The 25,478-nt window shown below is 31.1% G+C and overlaps 4 protein-coding genes across 6 annotated transcripts; 2 read left to right on the top strand and 2 right to left on the bottom strand.

Annotated features, from left to right (window-relative positions):
• Positions 1 to 1,675: 1,675 nt before the first annotated feature.
• LOC124910041 lies at positions 1,676 to 2,317 on the bottom strand. Its single transcript, XM_047450666.1, has one exon. It carries the CDS (start codon positions 2,315 to 2,317, stop codon positions 1,676 to 1,678), a length of 642 nt encoding a protein of 213 aa, XP_047306622.1.
• Positions 2,318 to 7,275: 4,958 nt separating this feature from the next.
• LOC124944704 (eukaryotic peptide chain release factor subunit 1-3) lies at positions 7,276 to 9,911 on the top strand. Of its 3 annotated transcripts, none has more exons than XM_047485033.1 (3): positions 7,276 to 7,387; positions 8,044 to 9,509; positions 9,584 to 9,911. In XM_047485033.1, exon 2 carries the CDS (start codon positions 8,055 to 8,057, stop codon positions 9,366 to 9,368), a length of 1,314 nt encoding a protein of 437 aa, XP_047340989.1. In that variant the 5' UTR covers positions 7,276 to 7,387; positions 8,044 to 8,054; the 3' UTR covers positions 9,369 to 9,509; positions 9,584 to 9,911. The 3 variants fall into 3 exon arrangements, with proteins under 3 accessions (XP_047340989.1, XP_047340988.1, XP_047340990.1); XM_047485032.1 differs by having other exon boundaries at positions 7,292 to 7,387; positions 8,030 to 9,509; XM_047485034.1 differs by having other exon boundaries at positions 7,292 to 7,387; positions 8,030 to 9,509; positions 9,589 to 9,911.
• A 2,895-nt stretch (positions 9,912 to 12,806) lies between these two features.
• On the top strand, positions 12,807 to 14,583 carry LOC124945234 (membrane-anchored ubiquitin-fold protein 6-like). Its single transcript, XM_047485629.1, has 3 exons — positions 12,807 to 13,260; positions 14,050 to 14,220; positions 14,311 to 14,583. The coding sequence occupies exons 1-3, from the start codon at positions 13,131 to 13,133 to the stop codon at positions 14,364 to 14,366; spliced, it is 357 nt and encodes a 118-aa protein (XP_047341585.1). The 5' UTR covers positions 12,807 to 13,130; the 3' UTR covers positions 14,367 to 14,583.
• Positions 14,584 to 15,007: 424 nt separating this feature from the next.
• LOC124944574 (interaptin-like) lies at positions 15,008 to 24,356 on the bottom strand. The gene is made up of 12 exons (XM_047484869.1): positions 24,095 to 24,356; positions 23,817 to 23,922; positions 23,132 to 23,234; positions 22,807 to 23,007; positions 22,610 to 22,732; positions 21,812 to 21,849; positions 21,615 to 21,735; positions 16,710 to 21,533; positions 16,062 to 16,196; positions 15,808 to 15,906; positions 15,568 to 15,710; positions 15,008 to 15,486 (listed from the first exon to the last, which is right to left on the bottom strand). The coding sequence occupies exons 3-12, from the start codon at positions 23,207 to 23,209 to the stop codon at positions 15,201 to 15,203; spliced, it is 6,048 nt and encodes a 2,015-aa protein (XP_047340825.1). The 5' UTR covers positions 23,210 to 23,234; positions 23,817 to 23,922; positions 24,095 to 24,356; the 3' UTR covers positions 15,008 to 15,200.
• Positions 24,357 to 25,478: the final 1,122 nt, after the last annotated feature.

Here is a 25,478-nt window from a genome sequence, read left to right on the forward strand (position 1 = left end):
ATGCATTTTTTATGTAAAATAACTCAACCTCTTGCAATTAAATACTTTTTTATTATAAAATAAATTAACAAAATCTTACAAATAAATGCACAATTTTAATAAAAAAATATCTAAAATTTAATATAGAATTTTGTCTGTCTTCACTAGCCATTTTTTGTTCGGTTGCCCGACATTTTAAGTGCACATAAAATGTTAAAAAATATATATTTAAGTATACATATATGCTCACTTTCATGATAAAATAAGACAAAACTTATTTATTGCTGGAGTAGTTTTTAGAATTTAACATAAAATTATAAATTATGTATAAAATTAATATTTAATAATATGTTTAAGGTCTAAAATAAATTACATTTAGTTACAAAAGTTATTAATTTTTATTTATTTATTTAGGAAAAGTTAGGAAAAGGTAGTATTACTATCACATGAAAATTAGACATTTGTTCATTTAAATAAAAAAGTTCTACTTGTATTACTATTTACATTTTAGTGATAAAAAATTTAATGTTTATAAATTTCCCTTTTAACATATAATGCAAATTAGAGTTGTTCATTTATTATAGTTAAAAAATATATCATAAAAATATTATTTTAGATGTTTTCATGAATTAATAGTCTAAGTATTTTATGAAAACAAAAATTAAGTAGTTATGTTTTAATAATAAAAAAAAAATCCTAAAATCTCTTAATTCTAACTAAATAATTGAAATTAAATGTTGGTTTTAGTCTAGATAGGGTATTTGATGAATTGATTAAACTTTTAGTTTTGATTCATAACTATAAAATCTCTTTAAATAAAAATATTTACAAAACCATTATATTTTCAAAGTGTATAAAAAATAATTATTTTAATTTAAAAATAAAATTAAGTTTACAATTATATGTTAATAGTTAACTGTGTTAAATTATAATTTTTTTAACATAATATATATACATACATATCTAATTTAAGGATTAATAAATTCATAATTAATTAAATATCCAACTAAAATTAAAAAAGAAAATTATATAATATATCTAAATTTAAACTATGCATGTAATTAATTTTATTTTATTTTTAAAAAATATATAGATAGGCGACAAATTATCGTAATTTTGGGAACTTGTATATATCAGTTTAAACTGATATATATCGAAATTAAAAAACTGTCTTTTTCAATAAAAATAAAAATAAATAATAATATTATAAATATATAACGACAAAAATAAATAATAAATTATTTGTTTATTATTTTTATTTTAAATTTATTTATGATATTAATTTTAATGTTTTAAATATCTGAAAAATTATTTATTTATAATTATTATTGTTGCAGTCTTTTAACAAATCCAAATCAAAATTAAGTGGTCCCCTAAATCTCTCAAACTGATCCCAAAATAATTTGATAAAATATGATTTGGTATCTTTTAATTATAATATGAGAAATATATATTATGGTATATAATTAATTAGTTATATGCATTTATCTACAGAGAATTAAAACTCAACAACAATGGCGTCCATCATCTTCTTCATCATCATCATTTCCATTAAAACTGTCAAGATCTTTAACAATGGCGGAATAATAACCAGACAGTATTCAAAGGAGCATTAGGTTACAAAATTATTACAAAATCTTAAACAAGAACATTATTCTACATATTACATATTACATTACATTTCATATATCTCAAATCAAGCAACATTCACCTTCAACAAACACGCCGCCGTTTCATTTCCTCCTCCGTAACTCCAGCATCCTCCTCCAGCCACATGCAAATTCGCAAATTCCTCTTCCACTGATGGAATCGGAATCGGAATCTGAATTGGATCTTCTTCCACCACCGTCGGATTCATAATTATCTGATGATCCTCCTCCTCCAGATCCTCCCCTTCCACCACCGCCACCGCCTCCTCCGCGGCCGCATCCGGATCGTTAACCTCATCATCATCGTCAATGCCGAGACCTAGAGGAAAGAACTCATCGTCCATGGGTACTAAGTCAAGAGTTAACCTACCTCCAGAGCGATTAACTTTGAAATAATCATGATGAGGAACACGAACTTCCTTAATAATCAACCGTCCATCGCCGGAATAATACCTCTTAAGCGTCCACGGCATATGCGGCGACAGATTCTCAGTCCGCGCCAACATCGGAATCGGCGGCGGAAATTCCTTTTTGGGTTTGGACTCAGATCTAGTCAATCGAACACGTCCTCCTGGTCCTGGCGCCGATTTGACCTCATCTAAACTAGACATCAGATCAATGCAACTCTCCGTTCCGATATAATCTCCGATCTCTGAAGAACAAACTCCGAAATTATCAAGGAAAGACATGATGATAATTACTCACTCACAATGGTTGCATGAAAAGGAAACTAGGGTTTGATAGAAAGAGATGAAGAACACTGCTGCTTCTTTATATAAAACCATTGAGAGAGAAAGAGAAATTTGAGAGTGCCAGCTACTAGTAATGCCTGGCGTAAAGATAGAAAACGTTTCTATAGATTCTTTTTTTATATATATTATAAATAAATATATATATATATCTCCACTTTATCAGTAATATATGCAAAAGATTAAATTAAAAATTCACCCGTTATAATCTCTCTATTATAATCTTATTATTATTATTTCTAAAAGTAATCTTATATTAATAATAAATGTTTAGAATAGAAAACGTGTTTTTTAAAGGTGATGTGTCAACCGTGTCATTATCATTTATATTATTAGCTGAATTTATGTTTTTAACTTTTGACTAAATATATAAAGATAAAAAAAATATACTATATTAGAATTTATTTCCTAGTTAAATATAATTTGAATTTAATTAATTATCTATTAAAAAAAATATTATTTTCTTTCCCAATTTTGAAAAAATAAATCATAAGGATATTAAAATCCTTAAAATATGAGAAAAATAAAAGTTTCTGTAATTTGAAATACATATTTTTTATTGGTTTTTTTAACTTGATTGTTCCTCAAACTTACAAATGTATTTGGATATTCTTAAATAGAATTTTAATTATTCGTTGTCATATTATTTAACATATATGTTTTTATTTTATTTTATTCATGTTATTTTGTAATTTAAATTATATATGTAATTTTTTATTTGAATTAATAATGATTAATTCTTTTTTATAAGTTCAATCAACGAATCTTTAATAATAGAGAGTAACTTTAACAAATGAATTATACTAAATTAATTAAATTATGTAAATTGTATAATTTGTAAAGTGATACATTATCTATAAATTATAATATGATTGAAACAACTATAATATTATCAAAAATATTTGTTTATTCTACTATAATTATAAAACTTTTTGTTTAGTTCTTGTGAACCTGGGTAGATATTAAAATATTAAAGTTTTGAAATTCGATTCATAATTTGAAATAATAAAGATTTTATTTTTTTAATTCAATGCATTTTTTTAAAACATTAGAAAAAGAAATATGTTTTTATCAATAATGCCAAATTCTGATTATTAAGAAATTACTTATCTTCCTCAAATTAAACAAAGAAAGTCGCATTAAGTTATTTCTTATTCTTTGATGTTACAAGATAATTCATCTCATTTTAAGTTAAATTAAAATATTCATTTGTTCAAACAAACCCAACTATAAAATTTTATGTTTAAAATGAATTATCTTTTTTTTTTTCATCGTCCTTATAATAGTGCCCTTATAATAGTGCGCGCATTGCAAAATAAAAATGTTATATATAATCGTTTATTTTCAACTGTAACGTTTATATAATTTAAAGTTTTTATTCGGAGTTTGGTGAGTGTTTAAAATTAATTATCTTTTCTTTTATCATCGTCCTCATAATGTCCTCATAATAGTGCGCGCATTGCAAAATTAAAATGTTATAATCGTTTATCTACAATCTCAACTTGTAACATTTATATAATTTAAAGTTTTTATTCGGAGTTTGGTGAGTGTTCTAAATCTAAAAATTAGTCTTAAAGAATAAATAATAATATAAAAATATGAAATGTCTATATTATATTAAAAAATAAATTGTTACAAATAAATAAATCTAACTTACAAATAAATAAATCTAACTTATAAAATCATATAATTATGTTGGTAATATTATATATTTATATATTTTATAAGTGTTCAAAGTATTATAAAAATCATATAATTAATTATGTTGGTAATATTATATATTTATATAATTGAGATGTTTAATCTATCCCTTCCAATTAATTGTTTTCATCCTATATATCATGTACACGTCAACAACATGATCTCTTCTTCAATAAATTTTGATAATATTAATTGATATTATTAGAATAAAAATTGTCTTTTTGACTGACTTTACACAAAATACATAGTATTTGGGATTTAATCAATAAAAAATAGAAGAACAATAAATTATAATAATTTTTTTGGCTTTCTTTAAGATTTAATTATTTACTACTCTATCTTAATAAAAACATTTTCATTGTACATTATTGTCATTTTTAATAGTTTTGATTGGTTCTTAGCCGAGAAAGAGAACAACCAAATCGATTGAATTCATAGCAAATATAAAATTGTTATCATTCAATTTGATTTATTTTAATCGATATGATATATTTATTTAAAGCCTACTTACACCAAAAGATTAATAAAAAAAATTATAGCTAGTGTGGTTTTCATATGCCTGGAAGAAACATTAATTTTCCACCTTATATAATAAAATTGTTATAGCTTCAAAACTCACAATATTTTAATTTATTTTGTTTCTAGTTAATTTGTTACCTCACCTATCTTTTACACAAAATTAATAAATTTTATCATTTTTTTTTTAAATTAAAAATATTAACACTACCTCATATTTCTATCCCATAATTTTATTTAAGTATGAGAAATGTATGATTACCCATTAGAGCTTTTCTATAATTTTCAATCACAGGCCGGCCCATAACATTGGGTAGCGCAGAGCAAATTTTATTTTTTTAACCTACAAAATTAATATTTATTATTTTTAAATAATATATTTGGTCATAAAGATTTTATATGTAATCAGAACTGAACAACATTGGGCTGTCCAAGACCAAATTTTGTATTTTAATTAACAAAATTAATATTTATTTTTAATATATATATATATATATATATATATATATATAGTCTTACAATTTATCGTGGTTTTATCTATGCCTTAGTTTAACCTGACATTTAGGAATTTTAAAATTGTTTTATATATAAATTATTATCAAATACATTATTTAAATAAATATTACTTTTGCATGTTAAAAAAGAAAAAGAAAATTGATTCTAGGCCACACAATGTAAAAATAATTTGAAACTATATATAATTTTTATTTTTAAAAAAAATATATACAAAATATTAATCCACAATTTTAAGGATAAGTGTAGTTAATTTCTAGAGTTAAAATGAACCATTAATAATATATGGATAACTTTGAATACATTTATTTGGAGAATTGAAAATATTTTATAATCTCTTAAATAAGTTGACAAATTATTTTCCAGAATTATTTTAAGATATTTTGAAAATTACTATAAACCAGGTACAAAAAATCTTGGGATATATCATTATTTTATTTCGATTATTAAAATATCTACAATTTTATTATTTTGTTTGTAAGAAAAAATTAAAAAGAAAAATTAATTGAGAATGGGTTGTCTTTGATTAAGGATGATATAGTATAGAATAACAAACTCATTAAAATACAATTATATTAGTTAGTTACGATTACAACCCAGGTCTCATTAAGTTAATTGTCTCCGAGAGTTAAAATTGGGTGGGCTTCAAAAATATAACATAAAAAAAATTAGTTAAAACAATTTGATAAAAGTAAGTTTTATTATTTTTTTATAATTAAATAAAAAATAAGAATATATATATATAATCAAAACTGTAGGAAAAAAAACAAAGAATGAAAATGCTGTCGGGAATAAATTTTCTTATTACATGGGTCGGCCCACAACATTGGGCGGCCTAGACACATTTTTCATTTTTTACTCACAAAAGTATTTATTGTTTTTAAATAATATATTTGTTCCTAATTAAAAAATATATATATATAAAATGAAAAACAAAATAAAAACAAAGAATGAAGAAAAAAAATTTGAAGGATAATATTTTTTAAGTAAATATTTTGGGCTGGGGGATATTTTTGCTCTATTTAATTTCGATGGGCCGACCCTACACTCAAACTGACATAGAATTCATATTCTTCTCTTTTTAATTTTATTTTAAAGTCAAATTTTACAAATAATAATTATTTATAGCATTTTTTTTGTTTACTTATTTAATTATATAGATTTTAATATTCAAAATATTTATATACCCAAATTTTAATTTCCTCAAAATATAAAAAATAATTTTTAAAAATATTGAAATTGATTGTATTAGGTTTAAAATTACTACCCAAATTTCGTATCCAACTATGTCACCATGGACAATAAGCCAATTCATCAAATCTTGATGCAACTTTCATTGTACCCGTAACTATCTAATATATACAATTTTATCCATCATTAAGTTATATTTAGATTAGTTTGTTATCCTAAATGTGTCGGTAAGCTATTACCTCACCAACTTGCTAATCAGACGCGACCCCTCCTCGAACGATTCCTCTCAAACCTGGTAGGTCTAAATTAAAAAGTCAAAATAAATACCTTGGTTGACACACCTTTATCATTCAAGTCAATCCAATCTCAATTAATTTTTTTTTACTAGATATTATAATAAGTGAACTCAATCACTTTACATTAAAAATAATCATCATATCACTAGACAAAAATATCAATTCATTGAAGTAAACTAAAATAATTATATATAGTGTAACTGTATAAGCCCAAGGTTTGTTGGGCCTGGCCTATACTAATTTTCAAAATTTCTTATAGAATAATTCTGGAAAATAAACTGTCAACTTATTTAATATATTATCAATTCCCCCCATAAATGTATTCAAAGTTCTCTATAGACTACTAATGTTCAATTTAATTCTACAAATTAATTATGCTTATCCTTAAAATTATATATTAATATCTTGTATTTTTTTTCTAGAAAGAAAGTAAATTATTCTTCAATCAAGGAATTGTTCTTACATCTCCCCATAAATATGTTGACTTGAATTATATATAGAAAAATTCATTTGTTTACACAATATATCAATTATTAATGATATTTTAATGGGTCATTATGACTATTATGAAGATCCAATAAATATATGGATCTCGGGGTTGGATTATAATGCGGTGGGCTTTGTAGGGTTGGGCCTGAGCCTAACCTACCATATAAAATTTACAGCGACGGCCGAATATTATCTTACGAAGAAATCAGCAATCCGCTCTTTTACTCTTTCTATCTCTCTCTCTATCTTCTTCCATTTTTGCTTAGCTTCAATCTCGGGCGGTGAACATCGGCGTCTGTAACAGGTGCTTATTTTCTCTTATCTTTATGTAGATTCATCAATCTCTTGAAGTCCGATTCTTATTTTCTGTTTTCTTTTCTTAATTTTCGATCATGTTCTGCATCGATTTACGGTTTCCTAGCTTCTATGGATGTTGATTATTAGATCCGATTACTTGCCTCCTGGATCTGACCTTGAGATCTGTTCACTCTTTTCATGTTCAATTTTAAATCTGTGATTCTATTGCGTTGTTTTCGTTTGGATTCTGTACGCTATATGATATTCTGGTCTGTGTATGTATGTATGTATGTATGTTTGTACGTGGATGTATATTCGAGTCACCTGATGCTTATGTAGATAGAGAACTTATACCGATCTTGTAGTTTCTTTGAGTCAATGGAGATGAATTATCATTTTGTAACCTGATATTAGATCAAATACTTTTTTCCTTTGTATTTTTCATGTTTTGACTTAATTGATTTCTATTGTGTGTGATTAAAAAAATCTGTAATGATCTGTGATTGGAGGTGTTACTATTCCAATTTGATGTCATTTGGCATGATAATATATGTAGTAGTATCTTATTTTGGAGAAGTGCGTGTTATGAAGACAAATTGACACTGATATTGTCTCTAAACCTTCAAATACTGTAATTGAGTACGTGTAGTTGTGCTGCTTCAGGTTAGATTGCAATGGCTGATGCTCAAGAGACTGATAAGAACATTGAGATATGGAAAATCAAGAAGCTGATCAAGGCACTGGAAGCTGCTAGGGGAAATGGAACCAGCATGATTTCTCTTATCATGCCTCCACGAGATCAGATCTCTAGAGTAACTAAGATGCTTGGTGATGAGTTTGGAACTGCTTCAAACATTAAGAGTAGGGTGAATCGTCAGTCTGTTCTTGGTGCTATCACCTCTGCTCAACAAAGGCTAAAGCTGTACAACAAAGTTCCTCCCAATGGTCTCGTTCTCTACACTGGAACAATTGTTACTGATGACGGAAAAGAGAAGAAAGTAACTATTGACTTTGAGCCTTTCCGTCCGATAAATGCTTCTCTTTACCTATGTGATAACAAATTCCACACTGAAGCTCTGAATGAACTTCTTGAATCTGATGACAAGTTCGGCTTTATCATTATGGATGGTAATGGAACCCTTTTCGGAACTTTAAGTGGAAACACTCGTGAAGTCCTTCACAAGTTCAGTGTTGATCTCCCGAAGAAGCACGGAAGAGGAGGTCAGTCGGCTCTTAGGTTTGCTCGTCTTCGAATGGAGAAGCGTCACAACTACGTGAGGAAGACAGCTGAACTTGCCACTCAATTCTACATCAATCCTGCCACCAGTCAACCGAATGTTTCAGGTCTGATATTGGCTGGGTCGGCTGACTTCAAGACTGAACTGAGTCAGTCCGATATGTTTGACCCTCGCCTCCAAGCGAAAATTCTGAACGTTGTCGATGTTTCTTACGGAGGTGAGAATGGTTTCAATCAGGCGATTGAGCTTTCGTCGGAAATTCTGTCGAACGTGAAGTTCATACAGGAGAAGCGTTTGATTGGAAAGTACTTTGAGGAGATAAGTCAGGACACTGGGAAATATGTGTTTGGAATCGACGACACTCTGAAAGCACTTGATATGGGTGCGGTCGAGACTCTCATCGTGTGGGAGAATTTGGACTACACTCGTTACGATTTGAAAAACAGTACGACTGGGGAGTTGGTTGTTAAGCATTTGAACAAGGAGCAAGAGGCAGATCAGAAGAATTTCCGCGATCAGGAGACTGCGGCCGAACTGGAAGTGCAGGAGAAGTTGTCCTTGCTCGAGTGGTTTGCGAATGAGTACAGGAAGTTTGGGTGCACTTTGGAGTTTGTGACGAACAAGTCCCAAGAGGGGTCTCAGTTTTGTAGAGGCTTCGGTGGGATTGGTGGTATACTACGTTACCAGCTTGACATGAGAGCATTTGATGATCTTTCTGATGATGGTGTTTACGACGATGACTCTGAATAGCAATCAATAAACTGTTACACTGATCCGGTGCAGAAGATGGGGCAAGTACCTGCACCGGGTGCACGAGCTGGTGCACTCTTGCCCGCTGCTGCTGCTGCTCCGGATTTCATACTCGACGGCCTGTCATTGTCAGATATTAAGGTTAGTTTTGCGGTTTTGTTGTATTTGCTACATTTTGGTTATAAAATTTATCGATGTTATTGTTATTGCTACAGGACAGGAGTTTATGCGGTCATAGGGGGGAGATTGAAGCAATCTGAAGAAAGGTAGTATGATTATGTGGGTTGGAGTCTAAATGCATACATTGTTCATTGCTGGTTTGGTTTATCATATGAAAGCTGCATTCCTAGAACTCTATGTTTTTAATTTTGTGTTTTCTGTTTATTATTATATGGAGTTGATGTTATGTTTGGAGAATTATATATTTTCTTGTGATTTCTTAGTTGACTTATGTTTGATTTAATAAGCTGCTGTTGCAGCTGGGATGATACCAGTTGTGCTGTGAAACTTTTTAAATGGAATGTTTATTCTCTATTTTTATAAGCTGTAGCTGGAAGACTAGTTGTTTAAATAAATAAATAAATAAATAAATTCTCCCACCCAATTGGTAAAATCATATTCCTAAATTTACAAGTTTAGTATTAGTTGTTATCTTATGTACAATTTTCCTTAAATGCATGTTTTTTAGAAAAAGAACTCTTATACTTTCAAGCTGATTTTAGTTATTTTTTGGCTTTATTATATTCATGACTACATAGATAGTTTAAGCTATTTGTGTCATCTTCCAACTTATATAGGCCCACTGGTTCACTGTTTATAAGAAAATATTTGGGTTAGGCTTGATAATGTGATGGGCTTGGACAAAGTTCAAAATAAATAAAAATATTCTTAAGCATCTCTCTTTGCTTAGAGAATAGGACAACTATAATATTTGGGGTGAGTTTATCATGTGATAGCTTGAACAATAAGGGTTGAATTGAAAGTACCAAATAAATACAACTATAATACACTTTTGCTAGTTTTGGAGAGACCATTGAATGAACTAAACAAGTTCAGGAACTAAATTTATTGTGATTTGTCCCTTTAAATTAAAAACACTAAGATTTTAATTTAAAATTACTTATAAATATTCTTAAACTAAAACATGTCAATACAACCTAGATCATTTATTAAAAAAAATATATCACTGAAAAGGACTATAATTCTTATTTTGTCTTACATTATTTTGTGGGTAGAAGAACAAATACAGCGGATTCTTTGAAATGAGTTATACTACTTAAATTTGACGGGGGATAATCGAATTATTATTTTACTTTAAAAAAAATTGTCACTTAAATTATTTTAATTAATTATTAATTTTTTATATTTTAAACTTCATTTATAATGGGTAATATCAACAAATAATCTTAACATCAGAATTTGAAGGGATTCTCATAATTAAATGACAATGAGTTAAAAGGGAGAAAATATAATGGACACAAAACGTTTGACCAATTGGAAAAGTGAATATGGTAATGATAAGATAACAACAAAAATCATATTGGTCTCTTTGTTGATAATTGAGTAAACAAAATTATTATATATAGATAGGGAGGTAAGAGTCTAGCCAAGCGAGCAGTTTCATGCTCGAGCCTTTAACATATATTCGGGTTTGAACTCAGCTTGAGTTTTTATATTAGAGATTGAGTTCAACTTGTATATAAGTTGAGCTCACGAGCTACTCAAACTCGACTCGTTTAGAACTCGTTTGCAACATAGGACGTCACATTAGGTGAAAATCTTCATTTTTTTTAGGGTTATAATATCAATGTATTAATAAATATTAATATAGGTTAGAAGATTACTAAAGATGACGAGCAATAAAATAAACATAAATTTAACGTGTTCACAAAGTTAAATTTGGTTACCTACAACCAAAAAAGATAATATTATTAAAATATTTAAACAAAAATTACATCATAATAGTCTATGGTTATTACACAAGTTTATATAATACTCTGTTGTCCGAAACTTTAACGGATACTGAATTATATTGACAATGATGATATCAAGGCAAAAACGTCAACTTTCTAAAATGCATAGTTGTACTTTTAAATAAGTCCTAACAGACGTAGAAATTAGAATATAGTAGATATACAAGTCTAACATATTTTAGTTACGTACACCAGTAACCAGTAAGAGAGAATATTATTAAAAAGATTCGTATAAAAATTATATCATAAGTCTATGGTTATTTTACGAATTTATATAATACTCGGTCCCCGAAACCTAACAGATACAGAATTAAACTGAAAGCGATGATCTCAAACCAAATACCACTTTTAAATAAGTTCCAACAAATATAGAATCATAATATCATAATAAATATAAAATTCTATATAATCCTAACCTATATAGAATCCTAATATATAATATATAGAATCATAATCCTAAAAGATATAAAATTCTAATAGATATAGAATTGTATCGACCATTAAGAAAACTCAAATATGCAAGTCTACTCAACAATATATTAATAAATATTAAATGAGGTTTTAAACTAGTCTCTAAACATGTTTACGAGGGTCTTTAAACGAACATTTTTACGAGTTTCTAAACGAAATATCTAAAAAAATCTAATTTAATTCTAGTTTTTAAACGAACTCGAGATCAGCTTGTTAAGACTAGAACGAGTTTGAAAGAGTTTTTTACATAATCAAGACTAGAATAATTCACGAGTAACTCTATTTATTTACGTCCTAACGACATCACTAAATTATAATATATTTGAAAGTGTTTGAAAAAAAATGAAATATATTTATAAAAGATAATGAGATAGATAAATGAGTGATGGAGATAATATATTAAAATATTACATTTTTGTGAATTTCAAGATGTCACAAAATCAATCTTTTCGATAAAAATAGTGTTTAAAATTTTGATAAAAAAAACTCCTAATAAAGAAGAAGATGATTAGTTCACTCTCTTGTGTATAAATGAGTTATTTAATTAACAAAGAGTATACCTATATAATAAATGATAAAATTTATAAAACAATTATAAATAAACCTATATTAATCTCAAATAATCAAAACCGAAAACAACCCAACATAAAAAATAATAATAGTCTATCACGAAAAAAAATTAGGTCGATCGGCACTTTTTTTATTTATAATGTCGTTTATTTTTTATTTTAGCAGTACGATCTATTTACTTTAGTTTAAGTCAGTTTTTTTTATGAAATCAAACATATTTTTATTCAAACTTTTTATATAAAGTATTAAATTTAAATAATATTTTTTCAGTTACATAGATATATTAATTTCTTAATTTAGTTAGTTGAATTGATTAATTATTATTTCCTTGATGAAGCAAATATTGTAAAAGGGCTTTCTTTCTTCTCTCTCTCTCTCTCATAGAGAATCCATTGCCGATTTCGATTCCTCCACTAAGACTGTCTTAAAATTGGTTTTTATTTTTCTCTCTCATCCATTCTTCTCCTCTTTATTATCGATTCTATATATCTCAAATTCATTGCGCTGACTGGTCTTAGGTTTGCCGCATCAAAACCTCATCAACAGTCAGCGGCTATTTAACTATTTGATCCGGCTTTTTTAAGGTTTCTGAATTCTCCGATTGATTCAGATTCATCTGGGCTGGACATGGGTTGTTGTTAATTTCTTCGATTCTATCGTAAATCTGTGAAAACTAAATCTTTTCTGTGGGTGGGCAAAGGGTTATGAGAATTTGAGTTGGGTTTGTTGTTTGATCAGAGCTTCTTAAATGGCCGGAGAGGATCTGATTGAAGTCAAGTTCAGGCTTGCAGATGGGAGTGACATTGGACCAAATCAGTATAGCCCTACTACTACTGTGGGATCTTTGAAGGAAAAACTAGTCGCGCAATGGCCAAAAGGTTCAATCTTTGTTATGTTTTTAATTGGTTGTTTGTAGATTCGTTTTTATTAATAATTCATTCGATTTTTGCATCAGTTTTTTGTAGATAGATTGATTGATCTTTATGAGGGTGAAATCTGTTTAGGATTATGAATTGGATGATATATATATAACCAATGGATGGTCTTCTTTATGAAGATTCTTATGGGTGAAGGAGACAAGTTTTCTCCCCCACTTATAGAAGGATTATATAGTCTTAAGACAGACAGACAGACAGACCAGACCCCCCTTTAGAAGGGAGGACATGAAATGGTCTGGAAGTGAACCTTTTTTCAATGGCTGCAAATGCCATATCATGTGAATCTCCAATTCCTACAAAATGTGTTTTTGATGCACTAAGCATACAAGTATTCTTGCATTGATCTTGATTGAACGAAATGAAGGAGGCTAGGTAGATGTAGGACAGTCCTCGGGACCCAAAAGGTTGAGGCCTTAGGTTCGATGTCACAACTAAGAACCCCTTGATCAAAGTGGGGAGCCCAAGGAAAAACCCTGGTCTCGAATAAGATATGTCTAGACTCTAATCATATGGACTAAAGTATTCAAGTCATAGGATGATGTATCTTTATCTGCTATTGGTTTTTATTTGGCCATTTCAAGATGACATCTTTTTATGTTTTTTTCTGTATCAGATTATTTATCTTAAATTGTAAAATATTGTTATTTTAAACCTATATATACATGTTGGTTGATGTATGCTATATGACTACTATATATTATGCTTAAGAAAATTATGTTTGTCTGATAGATAAAGAAAATTCGCCAAAAAATATTAATGATCTGAAGCTCATAAATGGTGGAAAGATTCTGGAAAACAATAAGACACTCGCGGAATCCAGGCTTCCTATTGGCGAACTCCCGGGAGGTTCTATCACGATGCATGTTGTTTTGCGTCCTCCCATGTTGGACAAAAACAAAGGTAAAATTCACAAAGACGTTAACCTTAATTTTCATTGTTGTCCTAATTATCACTGCAGAAACTAACTGTAAAAGTTATTTGTTGTTATAGAAAAGCTGCAGGAAGAGTTATTGAAGAAGAACAGGTGCTCGTGCTCTATCCTTTAGTTCTTCTCCCCAATGGCGATGCTCTATCTTTGGATTGATTGAACGAACGTGTGTGGATAAAAGGATTGCCAGATCAGGATAAATAGACAAAAAAAAATTGAAGTTACAAGTATAAAGGAATGTCATACAATAATTAGACTTGTTTTCATTTTTTGGTTGAATTGGATGACTTTTTCCCAGATGAATGATGAAACAACCTTTATTTGAAGTTTTATGATCACATCTTCTTCTTCATATCTTTCCTTTTTCCTGCTTTATTTTATGATGAGATACATACATATTATAGCTATTGGATACATTTGGAAATTCCATTAAGGGTGGTCTTGAAGCTTCAAGTTTCAGCAGTTAATGTCATTGTTTCATACATGATTTAAGTTTATTATTTTTTTCATGAATTAACATGAAAATCACATTGACTATAGAATTCCAAAAGTTAATTAATTACTGATAAAAAGGTCAAGTAAACTAAATGCTCAAAAACCTCAAAATCTTCATTATTTTGGTGTAATGTTTGAATGCATCTAGGGATTATAATTTATTCATGCAATTAAACTCACTTTTCTTTTTGTTCCTTTTTCCTGAAAATAAATATGATTGAATTTGCTTAAATTGATGAGAGATTGTGAAGAGCTTCGTTGAATAATAGAGTTCAAAAATACAATTGATAATTCAAAATAAATATGCCAAATTACATATACAACTAAAGAATTTCAGCATTTAAGCCCGGAGGCAAGACAGACTATTTAAAGTAATCTATATTATATTATTTACAACAAATCTCTTGGGTGCCCTATTATCCCTTCTTGAACTTGATTACTGTCTCTGCATTAGCAGCTATGACGGGCTATTAGCTAATGTGATAGATGATGAACGACTCGGGCTCAGTAACTGCTTCTTGGATGTCCTGGTATTCTTTAGCATCATCGTGAGCTTCTGTCTTTCGCCTTCAACCTCTGCAAACTGGAGGCTAAGCTGAGAATAGCGGTCGTGCATGTCTTTGAGTTCGTTCTCCACAGATGAATACCTTCCTTTCATGTCCAACATTTCTTTGATCAATTCATTTATGTCTCTAAAGCTCTGGAGTACTGCTTGTTCATCATTGTGCTGCTTAATGAAAGAACTAGACCCAACAAAAGTCAGTCATTTACAGATTCAACAAATGTGTTTGTCTTTTTCATTTCTTAGTATTTAAAAAAACTACCTTTGGAATTGGACGGTTGATTTTTGCTTTGACTGGAGTGATTCAGCAAGCTCAATTTCTAAAGCTAGAACCCTCTCCAAAGCATTCCCATTACTTTGACATTCAATGAAAGTAGGGAATTTGCACTTGAGTTGTTCATTCACCTGAAAATAAGCAAATATCTGGGGATCAGTCAAACTCAAATTCACTCTTCTTCTTCAGAAACAAGTCATCATCAATCTCCTTATCTTAAAACTTTACCTCATCCAATTGTGCCACTTCTTTCTGTAGATAAGCAATATCTGGATCTAACTCGCATTCACTCTTCAGAAACAAGTTATCACTTTTCATTCTTTCCAGCTGCAATCACAAATACATTGGAACAAAAAAAAGTACAACACATTAATGGAACCTTTGATGAATTATGAAAAGTATTTGATTATTCATAGACAACATTCAAACAGAATATATACAATGGAATAATATTTTATTATTTCTTGGGAAAAAACAAGTACCTCTTTATGTAAATTATCCATGCTGGATTTTAAACTCTGATTCTTGAAAGTATCATTTATAAGAGCTAGATGCATCAGATCTTCGTGTGGCGAAGTTCCTTTCTCTGGCTCCAGAGGTATTTCAGTAGTAACATCCTGCTCATATTCGTAAAAATAATAATAAATATATATATATATTTGGAAAAGAAAATGATATTCGATATCATTAAAATCCCTTTCAACTGGGAATTCAAAAAGGTTTTGTGAACATGAGGTAAAAATCCTTATTTATCATGATTAACACAAACAAGTGTTGTAATTGGCTTCTATGTGGGTATAATAGAGGTGGTTTGACAACAAAATCAATAAAATCCCAATTTAGAATCATGATTCATCCTTAATAGCTAATCTAAACATGGAAATTCAAAACGGCATTGCCAGTTAGTAAGCCAACTCAACAAGTGAACAGTCTTCTCTACTAGATTCTAATTAAATGAAGCTAAACCGATCTTAAGAGTATAGACAAGTAAAATATATGGATAATAAAAAATGAATACGGTTATTTATGTCTACACTCCCCTGCATGCATAACTACTATTTGAATTCAATCAAATGGATTACAAAAGAGTATAATTAACAGGGATTGTTCAAAATTTCATCTAAGATTACCTGTATAATATGTTTCTTCAAAGGCGTGCTCCAAGATTCACTTCGAATAGATGGACTTTGAGCATCTTTTTCCGCTTTAGTACTTGCTGAATCAACGTCATCCAAGTTCCTAGAGGAATAGCTTCCCACAGAATAGATACCAGCAGATTCTTCTTTAGAACTTCCAAGTTTTTCATCTTCTTCCATATCGGTATGATGGGTAGGCATGCGACGAACTCCATTAGAGCCACTGTGTCTTTTACAATCACATGTAAGAGATGTAACGCTCTCTAGCTTTCCGTTGGTTAAAGTGAGTTCATTTGAAATTCTAGAATTCTCTTCCATGCACTCTTGCAATGAGGTTTTGAGACCTTCTTTTTCTTCCTTGCAATACTCGATACTTAATAAAGCGCACTCCAGTTCAGTGTTTACACTATCATATGCCTTATTTTTTTCGCGTTTATGAGAAACCGCAGACTGTAACTCTTCCTCCAATTCCAAGACTTTTTGTGTAAGCTCTTCATTTCTTTTCGAATGAGAGGCCTCAAATTTCTTCCTATTCTCAATCTCATCAACCGCATCCTGTAATTTCAGAAGCATCTCCTCTCCATGCTTTTTCGACATAAAAAGCTCCTGCCTCAGTTCTTGCACTATTGTTTCACATTGTTCTTTCATGAAGGCGATTCTCAGCGATTCTTGAATGGAATCTGACTGTCCTTCGGATTCTCTTTTTTCACGAGCTCGGTAACATTCAGCTTCAGCCTCGTCTTTAAGCTCCTTTAAACGAGTGGATAAATTCTTAAACTCCTCTGCTTTCCTCGTCTGTTCAGTCAACTGCTTGTTAAGTTCATCATACTGGTTTTGCAGCTTCATAGTTTTATCTTTATATCCTTCCAGCGAAATAACTCTGGCATTGAGTTCATTGAGCCCGGCAGTGAGCACAATCACGAAAATTTCAGATTCCTCCATTGAAGCTATCAAGTGATCATTCTCTTCTTCAGCACTTATTATCTCGCTTTTCATCCTTCTGACCTCTAATTCGATAGCTTGTAGTTCCGAAATTCTTTTCTTGTATTCCCCTAATTCAATTTCCAAAACCCTATTCAAATCTGAAGCAGCTTGATATTTATCCATTGAAAACTTTAATTCGGATCTCAGAGATTCCATAGCATTAACCAGGCGTGCATTTTCTTCTACATAATGCTCTTGGCTAGCCATGCAGTTATTAATCATCATCTCTAAGTGAAGATTCTTGTTTTGCAACTCCCCAGTGTGTAGAGAAAGCTCGTTAAAACGGTCTTCATATTGTGATCTGAGAAAGACGGATTTAACATCTAGCACCATCGCATATTCATGCATATCCGACAACTGACTTCCCATGCCAATAAGACCGGAAGATTTCTCATGAAGCTGATCGAAGGATCGAACTCTGGATTTCTCCACTTCTATGTCCAGTCTTAATTGAACAAGTTCAGCTTTCAGCTTCTCATAATCAAGCAACCTATCATTCTTCTCATTCAACTGACAAGTAAGCTTTGAGACTGTTTCCTCAATATTATCTCTTAGGTTTCTCTCTACTTCCGTGTCCATTCTTAATTGAACAAATTCAGCTTTCAGCTGCTCATAACCAAGTAACTGACCATTCTTCTCATTCAACTGACAAGTAAGATCTGAGACGGTTTCCTCAATATTATTTCTTAAGTTTCTCTCCACTTCAATGTCCATTCTTAATTGAGCAAGTTCAGTTTTCAGCTGCTCATAATCAAGCAACCGATCATTCTTCTCATTCAACTGAGAAGTAAGATCCGAGACGGTTTCCTCAATATTGTGTCTTAGATTTCTCTCCACTTCTATCTCCATTCTTATTTGAGCAAGTTCAGCTTTCAGCTGCTCATAACCAAGTAACTGCCCATTCTTCTCATTCAACTGACATGTAAGATCTGAGACGGTTTCCTCAATATTATTTCTTAAGTTTCTCTCCACATCTATGTCCATTCTTAACTGAGCAAGTTCAGCTTTCAGCTGCTCATAATCAAGCAACTGATCATTTTTCTCATTCAACTGAGAAGTAAGACCCAAGACGGTTTCCTCAACATTAATTCTTAAGTTTCTCTCCACTTGCACTTCGTCTTGCAGAAAAACACATTTCTCATCTTTCTCCCTTGAAGATACCACGAGTTGTTGATTTTCCTGGGTTAGCCGAGAAATAGTTGAGTTACTATAACCGACTTGCTCATTTACAGATTCCAGTGCCATAATCTCTTTAGCAAGTTCTGAATTCTTAGATGCGAGTTGTGTTATTTCAGCTTCGAAAACTGAAAGATTAGCATAAAGCTCTCTATTTTGATTTGTGTAGGTCTCTTCAGCATCACAACTGATCTGGAGTCTGTTTGCAAACACATCAAGCTGCAACTGAAGTTTCTCAAGAAGGGCACTGGAAGCAACTATCTTAGTACCCATCTGATTTACATCATGGTTGAATTTCTGCTTCAAGGAAATAATTTCAGATCCAATGGCACCCATGGAAGCTTGAGCAATATCTCTTTCCTCCTCTATAAGTTTCTTCTCTCCCAATAGTTGAATAGACTTTTCGCCTGAAACAGATAAGAGTATCTCCAGTTGTTCAATAATACTCATCATGTCGAATCGCTCAAGATCATGGACGTATTTACTAAATTCTCCAGAATGTGATGCCAACAAATTCCTTAATTTTTCCTCCGAAAGTCGAGTGCTTTCCTGTACAATTTCCCCAGAAGAAATTACTTCATCATACTCAGCTTTGACAATCTTTAACCCTTCCGTTAAAGCAAATACATTATTCTGAAGAATCTCATTCTTCGAAGATTCCTGTTTTAATAAATCTGTCAGCTTCGTGTTGTCAGCAGAACAAGCTTCATATCTGCTTTCCATATCTGTGTACTTTTGGATAGTTGATTTGAACTCGATAACCTTTTGAGAAAGACAGGCATTGTCATAGGAAAGGTTTTCCAACTTATCTTCCAAAAGACGATTTTGCAAGGAATTAGTAATTTTGCATTCATTAAGGGTCTCAATATCGTCAAGAGCAGCCTGTAGCTTTAGCATCAAAGATTTGTTTCCCTCAGTTGAAAGGCTCAACTCATGTGAAAGTTGATCAGTTTTTCCTCCCATTGTCATGATTTCAGCATTAGCTTCAACTAAAGTTTGTTGCAGGATTTTTGAGAAGACATCCAAATGCACATTCATCGAATGCATCTCACAGAGTTCTCCTTCAACTTTCTGGTAGAGCTCTTCCTGCAATAGGAGCGATTTTTTCATATCGTCAACAAGAATATCTCCACCTAGGAGCTGTTTTTTTAACCCTATATTTTGGTTTTGAGGCTGAAAGGATTCAATAACATCAGATCCTGAATAGGTTTGCTTAATAAGGTTCTCGTTCGTTTCAAACATAGATAAAACCTGGGATGAAAGCAAATCGAGGTCCTTCTGTAACTGGTCAACAGCTATAGAATAATTCAACCGGGCCCTTCTTAGGGCTGCCTCTGAGGTAACAGCCCTCTTCTCGATCTCCTTATTCATTGCATCCAAATCATGTTTCTCTTCCGCTAGTTGAAGAATCTGTCCATTCATATCTTGGCGGATTGATTCCATCTCGGCTTTGGTGGAAGCAATATTAAACAAACAAGCGGAATGTTCATCTGTTAAGCTTTGTAACTCTCCCAGCATTTGCTTCTGATTTTCTTCGAGATCATGAATAAGAGCCTCATAGTAACTCTCCATCTGCTCCATTTTCCTTGTGAGGGCTTCTCGTTCAGCCTTGGCATCGTCGGCTTCTTTCAAGAGCTCGAATATTTTGTCTTTCAACATACTTGTGGCGACAGCTGAATCAGGTTCTTGAGATTTTAAGCTTGGCATGTTTAAACAGTGAAGCATGTCAGCTGGCTGATACAAGTCCACATTGAATCCATTTCCCAATACAAATTGCTCGCCTCCCGTGTTCTCTTTTGTACGACTCTTTCCCGAAAACAAATTATTTAACAAAGAAATTGTTTCACCATTTCCTTGCCTTAGTTCCTGTATGGTTACGAGCAATGACTCCAAATCCGAAGTAAGGAATCGGATGTCTCTTTCTTGGAAACCAAGGTATGCTTTATTATGAAGCTCTTGAACCTTACCCTCCATGAATAGAAGTCTTTCGAGCCATTTTATTTGCATTTCTCGAACTAAACACACATGGTCATCTATAGCACTAGTTTCCATACTGTGCAATTGAGGAGCAGATTTTATACTTCTTAGAAATTCGATATCCTCTTTTAACTTCGCACACTCTGACTTCATTGCAGAAGCCTCTAACGCCAGTTCTTCACCAGAAACAACTTCAGCAGAAAGCTGTTTTGCGAAATTCTGCGTTTCAGCGCCGATTTCATGCGCATACACTTGCAAAGAGCTTACCTGCATCTTAAGTTCAAGAATAGAATTTTCAGCCACTTCCAAGTTGCCTCTAAGTCTAGCATTTTCTTCATGAACAAGCACCAGGTCATTATCAATGGAACCTTCTGAACCCCAACCATGTATCCAATCGTTTCTCCCCTTAACCGGAATTTGATGATCGGTTGGATTCACTCTATCGGCCTGTGGACTTTGGCATTGGGTGAAACCACTCAAATCTCCAGACGCCGTGCTCTTGAGACTCTCAATTTCATGAGTGCTACAAGTTTCGTTCTTTTCGGCACATAGACTTTCTGAGGTATTAGATGATCCCTCAAATCCAACGGCGAAATCCGAATATTCTCCAGTTGATTGTGTCTCTTCTTCAAGAGGAGGAAGGTCTTTTGACCTTGACCTTAATTTAACTTTTATATCAACCTATTCAGGGTAAACGGAGATTAAAGGAGAACAAGATCAAATCAAGAGTTGCGGAAAAAGAAAATAGAAGCCTGTATGAACCTGATCATTGGAAAGCACTTCTGGAGATAACATGTTTCCACTCCCAGATTCACCATTCTTATTTTGATCCGTCCCTGTTGAGAAACCCTTCTCTCTTTGTTCCCTCTGCTGCTCAAACTCTCTGCATAAGAAGAAATATTTGATTGTTTGTACAAATAGAGAAGCATATTAAAACTTCACAATGAAAGATACGCTACCTAAACCCTGTCTTGGAAGTTAGAAGCTGAACTGTGACCTGGACATCAACAACAGAGTCAAAAATCATGAAGGAATCAAAACAATGCAAAGATTCTACATTGTATCAGAAATGTGTCAGGCTAATCTATAGACTGAAGGAAGATCAAGAAAGTGCTGACATTCTTTTTATGCTAAATTATCTGATTATCTATAGATAGATATCAAACTGAAGGCAATTTCTCCAAAACCATTGTGAACAGAACTTATACTCCTTTCATCCCATTTTTTATGTTATATTCCGAGTTTTTATCGCTTCTTTATTTGGCATATGTTCAATTCTTCTCAATGTTTTAAATCAACAACAGTTCCATTCATATTAATCACATTTTCCCATAACATAGTACCCTTCAAACTTACTTTTTCAATGAAAAGATGAGTTATGGGTACACCGAATTTATCATCTACTTTACTCATTCACCATGAGAAACATAAATTTCACAAAATGGAACGATGCAGCACATTTTGAATTCTTCGCTAATTGCAAGAGTCTAAATTTGGAAACACTTATAATTTTTGTTTCTGTATCCGGATCCAAATGAGAAATAACCAATAAATTCTGAATCTGTTTAGTTTTCAAACATAATCTCAACTAGATACGTTTCTGAATCCAGAATGTTTGTATTCAGGTGTTTCCAAATTGGGAAAAAGCTTGCTAATTGTCATAACTTGAACAAAACATTTTAGACACGGTTTAGGAGGACTAGTTGAACTATATAGTTTGAATAGAATACAATGCACTGGGGATTGAAGGTTCTCACATGTAATATAGCTCCAGAATTGCACCCATGGAGAGGCAATGGAACAACTGATGGCTTCAATGCATCAGCATAATCAGCAAGATTGATGCTAGCTTCGCCAAGGATGCTAGCACGAGAAGAACCCTGAGAAAGCTAATATTAGTATCCAAAAATAACAAGGAAAAGATTGTTGAATTAGACAAAAACAAAGGAACTACCATGGCCACAACAAATTTGTACAACTTGTCATCAAATTCTTTGGTTTTGGAATCCTGAAGAAGCCTTGTAGTTTCATATATAGGATCTGCCCATTTGCATGTGCCATTTCTAACAATGGCTTTGGTAGTCTTTGCTGTTAATTTCACAGACTCAGCAGGAAAGAAGGATATAAACAGCTTGTCCCATCCGGTTTGTGGAATCTGTAAATTTAGAAGAGAGTCACAGACAATATTTAAGTGTCATTAAAGATCACAATTTTTTTTAAACAATTAAATAAACCTTCAAGGTAGACAAAGCAAACAATAAGTAGTACAGCATACATACATGTGAAGCATGAAATTGCAGCCTAAAGACAACTTTCACTTTTGCCTTCTCAAGCTTCCAATTGGTAATCCTGGACATCACTGCTCATTGACTCTACAATGGACTGCAAATGCACAAAAGAAGACAATTGAGGAATTAAAACAATGTCATTCGAAGATCCAAAACCAGGTGTTTAGTTAAGGGGAAAAGCTAATCACTAGACAAGATAATCATAACCCTAAAAGATTCAATTCAATAAATGAACAGATTTGCAGGTATGGTAGAATTCAATTTGAGAGAGAGGAAGGAAAAGGATAATTCGTGGCCAACAACACAATATCAGAAATAACACCATAGATTTAAAATAGGAAACCCAAAGTAACACTTTTGACTAGCAAGGAAAGAACAATTAGTGAACTGAACTCCTCGATCTTCAAGATTTCGAACATAAAGTAAGAGGCCCGACAACATTGTACATAACTAACTGTGAGCTGAAAACATTGGAAGTAACTTTCTTCTTTCTTTTTGTTTTGTGGGTCTGCGGAAATCTTCTTTGCTAGATTCTCCAAAAACTTCACAAAGGGCAAATCGGAATCTCTGATCTAAACCCTAAAACCGCAAACTATTCTGAAGACGAAAGGTTGCGAAAATGTCGCCCAAACCCAAAACCCATGAAAAAAGTTTGTTGACATTGCGAAAAATATACCTTCCAAGTTTGAAGATTCAGAGCTAAAGACCAAAAACTGCAAGTGTATACACACGCAGACAAGACCAGGAAAAATCGCCTACTTCTTCTCCTGCTGCAGAACGACCTGACATAAAAAAATCAGTAAATAATCTCACTTCTTCTACTCTTTTTCCACAAGTTTAAAACACATCACATTCAAATGCAATAGTTTAACATGAAATTTCAAGAACCCATTATTAAAAGATAAATATTTAAGGCAAAGAGAAAGATGTTAAGCTGTTGTCAGCAAAGGGTACCTAATTTTCCGATCTGGGAATGCTTAAATTATAAGGAACAATGTGGGATCTACGGGAAGAAGTTTCGGCCGATGGGAAAGAAATAGAGAGAGAGAGAAAGATAGTGGGTTTTGCTTGAACAAGCCGCAAATAGGAAAAAATGTAGAAAATCCTACATTTAGGGGTTTTCTTTCACCATTGACAGGGTGGTTAGATCAAAGGTGGAGTATCAATTTCTAGAGAGAGAGTGACGGAATTACAGACAGATACGACGGCTGCTGCTTCTTCTTCTAGCTGATTACAGAATTAAAGAAAAAATAAATATTAGAAGAAGACTAATCAGACATCCCGCCAAAGCTAATATGTTTGTCATTTTTAGCTCATAATTAACTTAATCACCTTAAATTTAATTTCTAAACGCTTCACTTAAATCATTTTTAATTATAGAAGAATAAAAACATGTTTAAATAGAGATTGAGTTTAATTTTATGAAATTTAAAACTATTTAAAAGATTGTTCGATTTATTAGTGTTTTTTAGTCTCTATTCAACTTAAAGTGTTCTTAATTAATAAGAATCGAACACAATCGTTAAGTTTCTTAAAACTTGTTCGAATAAATAATTTTAAATAATTCTTAAATTATTTAAAAAAATGACGATGGAGGGTAGTTTTGAAAAAATATTATTCAAAAAAATATAAATATATAATAATAATAATATAAAAAATGTATTATAATATTTTGTTTAATGCATTAAATAATGTGATTGAAGATTAAAAAAATATATATATATATATATTTTTTTTTTGTTAATCTTGTATAATTATTAAAGATTAGTGGTTCTATAATATAGTAATAAAGTATAGATATTAAAATTGTTACACAATTAATAGATCAACAATGCAATCAATTAGCTTTCTTGGAAGTTAGAAGAGAAGTATAATTAATTAAGTTTTCAGATATTTTTCTTTTTGGAAATTAATATATGTGAACATGACAGAAATGAATGAAAACTAAATTATGTTATTGAATTATCAAAATATCTTTACACATTTAACTTTATAATAATTTAAAGATGATGATATTTTTCAAATAGAATTAATAATAGTTCATGACCAAAAATAAATACTTTTTAGATGAAATTTAATAAAAGTGGCAATACCAACAAAATATGTAAATCTTAAAATATCTAAATTTATAAAGTGGTTAACAGCTAATAATTATTAAAAAATAGTGCAATCTTTAAAAAATTTAAAGGAATTAAGAAATCATTTTTAAAAACTAATTAATGAGAGGAAGTATATATTTATCATGAAAAGTTGTTGTAACCTCAAATTTTAGTAACATTGTATTGTGACAAAAATAGACTACAAATAATTATTTTATTAAGAAAAAATTATATGATAA

Source organism: Impatiens glandulifera, chromosome 7, assembly GCF_907164915.1.
Source record: "Impatiens glandulifera chromosome 7, dImpGla2.1, whole genome shotgun sequence".
Taxonomy (NCBI): domain Eukaryota; kingdom Viridiplantae; phylum Streptophyta; class Magnoliopsida; order Ericales; family Balsaminaceae; genus Impatiens; species Impatiens glandulifera.